Below are 10,660 nucleotides of genomic sequence, written 5' to 3' on the forward strand. Positions count from 1 at the left end.
CCTAAATTAAATGCAGCTTGCTATGCGATGAGATCAATTAAGCCTTTTATGTCACAGGAAACATTGAAGATGGTTTACCATGCCTACTTTCATTCTATTATGAACTATGGATTAATATTTTGGGGGAACTCTTCACATAGTGTAATAATTTTTAAAATACAAAAGAATATAATTAGAATCATTACAGGATGTAGAAGTAGAGATTCATGTAGAGAATTATTTAAGAAATTAAAAATTCTACCTCTTCAATCGCAATACATATTATCGCTTCTCTTATTTGTTGTTTACAACAAAGATAAATTCAAATTAAATTCTGATGTCTATAACATGAATACTAGACAAAAATATAACTTCCACCTACCCTCATCAACTTTATCAGTATATCAAAAAGGAGTCTACTTTACTGGCATAAAAGTGTTCAACAATCTGCCACAAAGTATTAAAAACTTGGGCAATGATACTAAAAAGTTTAAATCAGAGTTAAAGAATTATCTACATGCTCATTCCTTCTACTCTTTAGATGAATACTTCAATGTAAATAGAGAATGATGTAAAATTAAGTTATATTAATTTTTAAGCTAAAATTGCCTGTACTTATGTATGTAACCTTTTGACTTGTTCTGTATCCAAAGGTACTAACCTACTTAGGATTTATAGAATGTAAATAAATTCAATTCAATTCAACAACACTCATAAAAATGTATTTTATTTATTTATTTCGTCTCTATAGATCATTGTTACATGATATAGGACAAGTCAGTTACTGTACATTGGCTGATTACAATAAGAGACTAAAGTTACAATACTTATAACTGTTTACAATAGATTACAATAGTTTAGAGTTCATATAGTGTCAGGTGGAATCCATATTAGGTCCCCTCGGCATGTCAGCTTCCATATGTCCTATTGTACCTGTACCGGTGATAATGCTTATGNTAGCAGTGGGAAGCCAGCGACTAACCGCTTAAGCTATGGCACGCCCCCTGTGCTTTGCTATCATCCAATGAGTTACACATTATGCCATGAAGGCGTATGGGCACTTTTTCTTGACCTTGGACCTACCTGGAGGTGATCAGCTTCATACCCCAGCCACTTTACACTCACTACCCATTGGATACGAGGCTGGGTAGTTCCCAGAGACAGTCTGGAAGATGTGGAGAAAATTCTTAACCTTACCAAGTCTCAAACTCTGACCCCTCAGTCTTTCAGCCCATAGGCAGTCAGTATACTGACTGCACAATCCCAGCCCCCCATAAGGCTGAAATTGACGATGCCATCCATTGTTATTCAAGATTAGTTTGTAATGAATGTGCTTACAATGAAAAAAACACGATTTTGACATTTCCTGCACACGAAATGAATTTCATGGAGTATAATTATTTCCATGCAAACCAGTGAATGCACTTTGAGATTCTCTTATACCACAACTTAAGAACTGGAGACCACCTGTTCTCATCTAGCTCAGACTTTATTATTTGCAGTGTTACCATGTCAGTATCAAGTTAACTCCATCCTTCTAGAATAACTGAAGTATTAGCAATTTACGTACATAACATAAAGATTCCTTAAAAAAATTAATCAGAATTTATTTTCACAAGTTCTATCATCTCAGATAATGCTGTGTAGTCTGTTGCAAGTCAACCACATTTTGAAGGAGTATGTCACCTCCAACTTCAGTATGAAGGTGTCAGCCACGCATGCATATAGCATTAACCTAGCACTTTTGCTTGTAATATCCTCCTCTTAAAAAAAGTAAAAGTATCCTTCTATCAGGCCATGGAGACCCATAGGGTTGTGAGATGTTGAGGTTCCCACATTTTCTAAACAATAGGTTCATAGATTGTGGCAAAGTTTACAGCCCTACGCACCGGCCACCCTTTAGCCCAAAGAATATTCCTGGCACTCATTTCTGTTAGAGGCTGAGTTGACCCCAGGGCCATACTGCGGCTGAAAGGATTAGGTCAACTGAAAGAGAATCCAAGCTGTAGTCAATTTTCAACACACTATTAGCATTATATCTCAGATGACAGAACTTTCATATCCACTGCTGTAAGAGCCTCAAGTCCTTTAAACTAAATATTTTAAGACAAAATGTTCACATATTTTACAAACATGCATGCTAGTATAAAAGCAAAGTTGTATACATACCTTCTTCCTTCAAAAAATAACTTCGGAAACAGAATTTCTCATATATACTACAAATTACTGAGAATAGCAATCACATGTCAACTTGGGGAAGGGGAGGTTCTGTTCCTTAACACTTTGCGGACCGCGCACCCTTTAAAAGGTTTTTTGCTTTTAAACATGGCAGACCGTTCGCATGTTAACAGGCTTTTAGAACACGGTAAGTTGCAACACACTATACATTGCTCTGGCACCACCTACATTGCACGCAACCGCCTGCAGATGCATGATAAGACTCTGGAATGTTTAGTTAGCAGTCAGTAACTTGACCTCGCTGTTTACTTAACCAACTATAAAGGATAATGCTTTGCCTTCTTCAAGCTGTGTGTATCAGCCAGCAGCTAGTGGGGAGAATGGATCAAGGACAAATTCTCCTCCGATGACCTAGCTGACCTGCCTTGTGAGACGCGTAGTAATGGATTGTCATTCAGACAGCGACAGTGATGGGGGACAACAAAAAATTGTGGCCACAGACAGTAAAAGTGACAGTAGCTCTGACGATAATGCAGGTAATAACATGTGGGGACAGCAAAAAATCTAAACCCTGATTCAAAATTGAAATACAAAGCATTTCTGATGAATGTGGCAAAGGCCTGGGCTACAGTCCAGATGGTGGCGGCAGAACCAGGGTCACACAAAGACTTAGTACGACCGGACCCATCAGCTCCCACCCCACGAAGGCCTCCTGTGGACTCTCCAGGGCATAGGATAGTATGTTTAAAAATGCTGGTCCCCAGGGTGATTTAAATATTTAAATCACCGGTCCGTGAAGTGTTAAAAACAATGTGCCTGGAAAGACCAAGGCCTTGCAGAAGCCACATATTGTTTTCATCTGCATACACATTAAAAACTATAGATACATATAATAAAATAACTTGGCTGGCATGGTACTGCAGTATTAAAAAGGTGAACAAGATTGGATATCAAAATAACAAAATATAATGGCAACAATACAAAATAATTCACAACAAAATTAAGTTGAAATTAGACAGACAATACAAAAGTGTTCATTCTGACCCTTCTTCTGCACGAACCCTGACTACTCCCAAAGACACAGTCATTCCAGCCACTCCTCTCTCCCTGTCTGTACCACTATTTTCCATACATGGCTTCCTTTTCTACACCGAAGATGGAGGCAGCAGGTTCCTTCAAAATGTTGGTAAACATACATGATATAAACTCCATCCTAAGTGCAACAATTTATTGTAGGTCTTACGTCTTGCTTTCTTCTACACTACATGTTTCGGCCGCAAACGGCCATCATCAGGTGTATACACTCACGTAGCTGTTACACTGCACTTAGTTTAAAATTTAAAAACACAGGTCTTCCCAATTGTTCCCTTCGTCATTGATAACAGAATCTACTTCGCTGATATTTGTCTGATTCGTACATTATCTTTGTTACCTACACGCGTCAGTTTTGACGTTCATGAACTGACATTTTAAAATTTGGAAAAAATTTTAAAGGAATTTTTTAAAATTTGAACTGAAGATTTTAAAAGTGTCAGTTCATGAAAGTCAAAATTGACGCGTGTAGCTAACAAAGATAATGTACGAATCAGACAAATATCAGCGAAGTAGGTTCTGTTAGCAATGACGAAGGGAACAATTTGGAAGACCTGTGTTTTTAAATTTTAAACTAAGTGCAGTGTAACAGCTACGTGAGTGTATACACCTGATGATGGCCGTTTGAGGCCGAAACATGTAGTGTAGAAGAAAGCAAGACGTAAGACCTGCAATAAATTGTTGCACTTAGGATGGAGTTTATACCATATATCGTATAGAGTGCAACAGGATGCTTAAATATAGTATTGTTGGTAAACATCTATGAGACTATATGGCATTGCAACCTGGAAGAATGTAATCTTTGTTGTCACTGCTGTGAAAACATTAAATCTCACACACCATACATCAGATGGCACTGCAGGTAGGAATCATTTGTAATACAACCTGTGGTCAGAGTTGGGGATGATATAAAATACGCAAATAAGTTACAAAACTTATGAGCTTTATGTTGTGGAAATTACATCTTTAGCTACATACAAGACACACATACATTATAACTTTAAAGCTGCAATAATTTCTGGAAAAATATGACTTTCAAACACGATCCAGTGACTCCAACATGACAATACTGTTTCCCCGAATGACCTGAAAACAAAATTAAATAAAATTATGCCAAAAACATGAACACAATCTTCCAGCATTACACAATACATGGTACCTTTATTTTCTTGCATGTTGCTATTTAAAGCTTAATGTATCGAGTTTGTAATGGTTCACATTTGCAGCTTTAAAAGTTTGTTACTGTTACTGCTGTCAGAAAACTGAAACATTCTAACTAAAGAAGACAGCTGGTGATGTTAACTCCCCATTCTGGATCCCTGCTATACTAGTAGGAAATAATGATAGTCAACTGCTGCACTGCAACAAAGAAACATGTTTCATTTGTATATTGGGACAGATTATATGCAATGTGGTTTTGATACCCATTCTACAGGATCCTTAATAGACCCCAAAGCTGATTTGAATAGTGCAGCAAAGATATTAACATTCACTCTATCAGGAATCAATCCCCAATCACCAAGCCCATAAACAGTCTCTTTACTGACTGAAGTATCTTGGATAAACTACATACATGTTTACTAGAACATGAGAAAATATTTTCATCAATTCACCTGTGTCAGAGATTACTCACCACCATGCCAATATTATTTTTACTGCCGTCCTTCCGTTCTTCCACTGTTTCATCCACAACAAGATTCATAAATGGATCAAAGCCACGAAGAATACCCACTACATGTCGTCCTCCATTCAGCTTCACTATTTTAAAAAATCACTACAAGTTAATTATAAAATATGGTGCAACAATTAAACATAAAACCATATGCCTTATTATTATAGGGCTAAGTAAAGTTTCATTTGACAATAAATAACTTTCAAAGCTGCGGCTATAATCTTCTGGGTTATGACACTATGTAGGCTTATGCCTTCCAGACAGATAATTTTTCAGAACATTATTATTGTTTATTATTATTTGTTTATTGCAACATCATTTAAACGTATATGAAATGGATGGTACTCATATACCTAATTACAAATTTGGTGCCAGTTATTGTAGGAAGAAGCACAAAAAAGATGGTGTCTGTATATTCGCTTACGAGGATTATAATTTCACTGTTCTTAATTTGCAAAAAATTTCTAAAGAAAAGGATACTGAAATTGCAGGTATTAAATTAGAACTCAATAAAGTAAGGATAATTTTTCTGTGTATACATAGATCTCCAGTAGGTGATTTTGACTTCTTTTTAAACAGAGTGGATTTTATTCTCAACTCTCTACATAAATTTAACTCAGAATTCATAATATGTGGCGATTTTAACATCAACTACTTGGAAAATAACAGGAAATCTAAACTATGAGGCCCTGTTAAGTACTTATAACCTTAAGGATACTGTTAACTTTCCTACAAGAATTACTAATATGTCAGCCTCACTAACAGATAATATATTTAGGCCATGTATTAATGGGTTATCTGATCACGATGCACAGCTTGTTACTTTCAGGAATGTTACTGTGCCTAATGATGTTTGTGGCCCTACTTTTATAAGAAATCTCAACAAGAATAATACTGAAGATTAAAGTTATTAAGTTGGGAATGCTGGGGAAACATATTTGAGAATAATAATGCTAATACTATGTTTAACAATTTTCATAATACGTATCTAAGATGTTTTTATACCTGCTTTCCAAAAAAAGAAGTCAAGCATAATGTTTATAAAAACAAATGGATTATTACACAAGGGATTAGGAGTTCATGCAAAAGAAAGAGAGTTCTCTTATTGCTAAGCAGGCATTGTGAAAAATGAAATCTTAAAATATATTATAAATTATATTGTAAAGTATTATCAAAAGTGATTATTGCCGCCAAGAAATTATATTACAATATAATTATTTCCAAATCCAATAATAAAATGAAAAGCACATGGGAAATTATAAATGAGGAAAAAGGGAAAACAAAAAAGGATAATTGTATTCACTCTATAATGGTAGATAACAAATCAATAAAGAATCAGAATAAAATTGCAAACGTCTTTAATAAGTTCTTTCTATCTATAGCAGATTCAATCATTCCAAACAAGAATATATATTCAAACCAAGAACTGCCCACTCCAATAGATTACTTGGGAAACTCATTTAGCGGACCTTTCACCAAGATGAAATGGCAATATGCTTCCACTCAGGAAATCACAAGAATTATTAAATCGTTAAAGACGAAGAACTCGAGTGGATATGATGAAATTTCTAATAGAATTATAAAAGTCAGCCTCCCATTTATAATTTCCCCATTGACTTACATTTGTAATGCAATTCTTAGTACTGGCGTTTTCCCTGATAGATTGAACTTTGCTATAATCAGACCATTATTTAAAAAAGGGGAAAATCAAAACGTTGCTAACTATAGGCCTATATCACTGCTAACTTCCTTTTATAAGATAATCGAAAAAATTATGTATGCAAGACTCATTAAGCACATCGAGACAAATAATATGCTGGCCCAGGAATATGGTTTCAGGTCTCATTCTTCGAGTGAGTAGGCGGCCTTTTCACTGACAGATAGCATCCTACACGCTATGAATAAAAAGTTAATGGTAGGAGGCATATTTTGTGATCTTCAGAAAGCGCTTGACTGTGTCAATCACAAAATATTATTGGACAAGTTAATATTTTATGGAATAGAAGGAAAATTTAAAACACTCATAGAATCTTATCTAACGGATAGATATCAAAAAGTTGTAATTGGCAACAGATCTGATTGCAGAAGATCTTCTGAATGGGAAGTAATTAAATGAGGTGTTCCTCAAGGAAGAATCCTTGACCCGCATTTTTTTCCTATTTTATATTAATGATTTACCTTCAATAATCAACAAAAACAATAATATAGTACTTTTTGCAGATGACACGAGTATTATAGTAACTGACACAAACAAGCTAGATTTTGAAACTAATCTTAATCAAACTCTTAAACACACTGTTGCATGGTTTAGTGCTAATTTGCTCACTTTGCATTTTAACAAATCCCAATATGTTGAATTTCCCTCTATGGATTATTATAACATTACTTCCAAAATTGCAGATGATCAAATTAAATTAATCAAGGCATCAGAAACAAAATTTTTAGGTTTAATCATTGATGACACCCTCACATGGAAACAACATATTGACTATGTCATCAATAAAATTTCAAGGTCATGTTACGCATTGAGAAATATAAAGCATTTTATTCCATTAGATTCATTAAAGTCAATTTATTTTGCCCACATACATTCGATTTTAAGCTATGGCATAATTTTTTGGGGTGGCGCTTCCTGTGCTGGCAATGTTTTTATACTACAAAAGAAGGCTATTAGAATAATCACAAATTCTGGTTCAAGAGTGTCTTGTAGACACTCTTGAAGAAGCTTGATATAATAACATTCTATTCTCAATTCATATACCCATTAATTTTATTAACGATTAATAATAACCATCTTTTCAATCCTATTAATGAGATTCACAAGTATAACACCAGATCTCTTAAGAATCTCTATTTACCTTTTAAAAAAAATACAGTAAGGGTGCATATATAGCAGATATTAAAGCCTTTAATCATTCACCTCAAGCTTTAAAAGGGTTGACTTCTGACATGCTAACTGAAGAGATTTTTACTTCATCACTCTTTTTATTCTATGAAAGAATATTATCAACATAAGTGTTTATTATAATATGCAATTGTATTATAGCTTCACAATTGTAACATACTTTTAATCTAGAAATCTGCAGCAGTCCTATTTAAGACATTAGGAGTAACTATTGGATTGGATTAATGAATTTGAATATAGAAATTAGAATTTTAATAATTTTAAATGTGTTCTGAAGTATATACTGTGTGGATCTATGGGAGTTAAATATGATGATGATATTATAAACATAATGGGTCATAGGTGTGTAATTATGTGACTGTATTTGATTTAGTTAATACAGGTATTTTATATGAAATGGTGTAAATACAAGTTTTATAGTAAGTTAATTTTTAAGTATGTCTATTAACTGAAATCTTATTAAGTTCTTTTACCTTATAATATTATTTATGTTTATAGATTGACGTGACTTTGGTTGACTGACTTGCGCAATTTTGTATATGCATGTTGATGTATCTGTATTCAAAAGGGCCATTTCCACAACCTGGTTTGTTAACCTGTATGGATATATATATCTCATCTCATTTATTTACACTCCATAAATCCACTACATATAGGATAAGGAATTAGTCATTGATAGTACAAATAACACTACATATAAATAACAATATAAGATTCATTAGATTATTCAATACCATAATAGATCACAGTTAATTATTGGAGTCAAATTTACAATCAAAGTATTCTTCCAAGGAATAAAACGAGTTCGTAAACAAAAATCTTCTTAAAACAATTTTAAATTGTTTAACATCTTGAGCCAGGTTCCTTATATTAGGAGGAAGCCAATTAAAAACCTTAATTCCATGGTAGTACACTCCTTTCTGAAATACAGTCAACTTACATATAGGATAATGTAATTTATTATTATATCTTGTATTCCTATTATATAACTCAGAATTTAACTTAAATTGATCTTTATTATTAACCACGAACATTGCAAGAGAAAATATATACTGAGATTGAAGGGGTAAAATTTCCAGTTCCCTGAACAATTCCCTACATGAATCTCTGTTCCCAGAGTTCATTATAATTCTAATCGCCCTTTTTTGCAACCTAAAGATATGTATACTATAAGGGGAATTTCCCCAAAAAACCAAACCATAGGTCATAACTGAATGGAAGTAAGAAAAGTAAATCATTCTTAATGTACCCTGAGACATGTAAGATTTTAGGGCTCTAATCACACAACATGTGCAGACCAATCTAGACATTAACCAATCCACATGTCCATTTCAAGACAATGTGTTATCAATAATAAGCCCCAGAAACTTAGTATTTGTAGTGTTAACAATCCGATCATCATCATCAATATGAATATCCATCGGCTGGTGGTTCTTAATAAAAAATTCAATAAAATGTGTCTTCTCAAAATTTAATGTCAATAAATTATCTTGGAATCAATCATTTATGTTTTTAAATATTAAAGAAGCCTTGAATTCATAATCAGCAGACCTAGGGTTAGTAATGACTATGCTAGTGTCATCAGCAAAAATAATGGGTTTGGACTTGTTCGATATGGTATAGGGCAAGTCATTTATATACAACAAAAACAACAAAGGACCCAGAATCGAACCTTGGGGAACTCAGTTTTTAATTTTCCCCCATTCTGAGTACCTCAAACCGTTATTCACAACAACTCTCTGATGCCTATCAGCAAGGTATGACTTAATCAAAGCACCAACCTTATCAGCCACGCTGTAAAATTCCAATTTCGATAGTAATATATTGTGATTGACACAATCAAAGGCCTTTTTGAGATCACAAAAGATACCACCAACAAACATACCATTGTTCAAAGCATTTAACACTTCATTAACTAGTTCATACGTGGCTATTTCAGTCAATGATTTACTCCTAAAACCATACTGATCTTTAGCTACTATATTATTATTCATTACATATCTGTGCATTCTTTTACAAATAATCTTTTCAAAAACTTTGGAGAAAGATGTCATTAATGATATCGGTCTGTAATTAGACATATTGGGTTTATCTCCATTTTTGAATAACGGCTTTATTACTGAATATTTTAATCTAGTGGGGAAAACACCAGTTACAAATGGAAAATAAAAATAAAAAAAAAATACAACTGCTCTGTCTTCTGGGTCAAACTGAGTATTATCAGAATCTAGTTAGGTTACACTGCGAGGCTGCAAGCAGGTGATCCCTTTGATCCACGAGAAAGGGACAAGAAACAGACACTGGTCTGTGGGTTAACTTAACCAATCATTACTAAAGAAATGAATTGAGTAACAATGCATTCAAATGGCATATTCTGATATTGTGGGATTTCGTGGTGAACAAATGCATGACCTGGTCACAGGTATACTTGAAAAATCATTTATTTCCGTACTTACATGATAGTTTCTTATCCATGAACCTGTAAGAATAAAAAACAATTACCATAAGACATGAACTTCAAAACTTGGAGGCACATATTCATTCATAATTATAGTACTTACTTTTTAAGTTCTGGCGGATGTGCTTTACTCATTTCGTTTTGTAAGTATATCTGATACTATTACAATGCTGGAATTAAATATGAACGTTATTACGGGCTTTAAAACAAAAGTAAAAATACAACACCAAAATTTAATCCCCTTACTTCCGGGCGGCTAAATAACAACCACAGAAAATAGAACCGAACATGGGTATGAACGGAAACGGATATATAAATAATATCTTTGTAGACTATCGAGTTAGCAACGTCGCTGGTCACCTTTTGGATACGTAGT

General features: G+C 33.8%; 1 protein-coding gene across 1 annotated transcript; it reads right to left on the reverse strand.

Moving 5' to 3' along the window:
* Nucleotides 1–4,171: 4,171 nt before the first annotated feature.
* Nucleotides 4,172–10,569, reverse strand: LOC111873825 (small nuclear ribonucleoprotein G). Its single transcript, XM_023868814.2, has 4 exons — nucleotides 10,388–10,569; nucleotides 10,283–10,305; nucleotides 4,883–5,007; nucleotides 4,172–4,335 (listed from the first exon to the last, which is right to left on the reverse strand). The coding sequence occupies exons 1-4, from the start codon at nucleotides 10,417–10,419 to the stop codon at nucleotides 4,285–4,287; spliced, it is 231 nt and encodes a 76-aa protein (XP_023724582.1). The 5' UTR covers nucleotides 10,420–10,569; the 3' UTR covers nucleotides 4,172–4,284.
* Nucleotides 10,570–10,660: the final 91 nt, after the last annotated feature.

This window comes from Cryptotermes secundus, unplaced genomic scaffold, assembly GCF_002891405.2.
Source record: "Cryptotermes secundus unplaced genomic scaffold, Csec_1.0 scaffold215, whole genome shotgun sequence".
Taxonomy (NCBI): Eukaryota; Metazoa; Arthropoda; class Insecta; order Blattodea; family Kalotermitidae; genus Cryptotermes; species Cryptotermes secundus.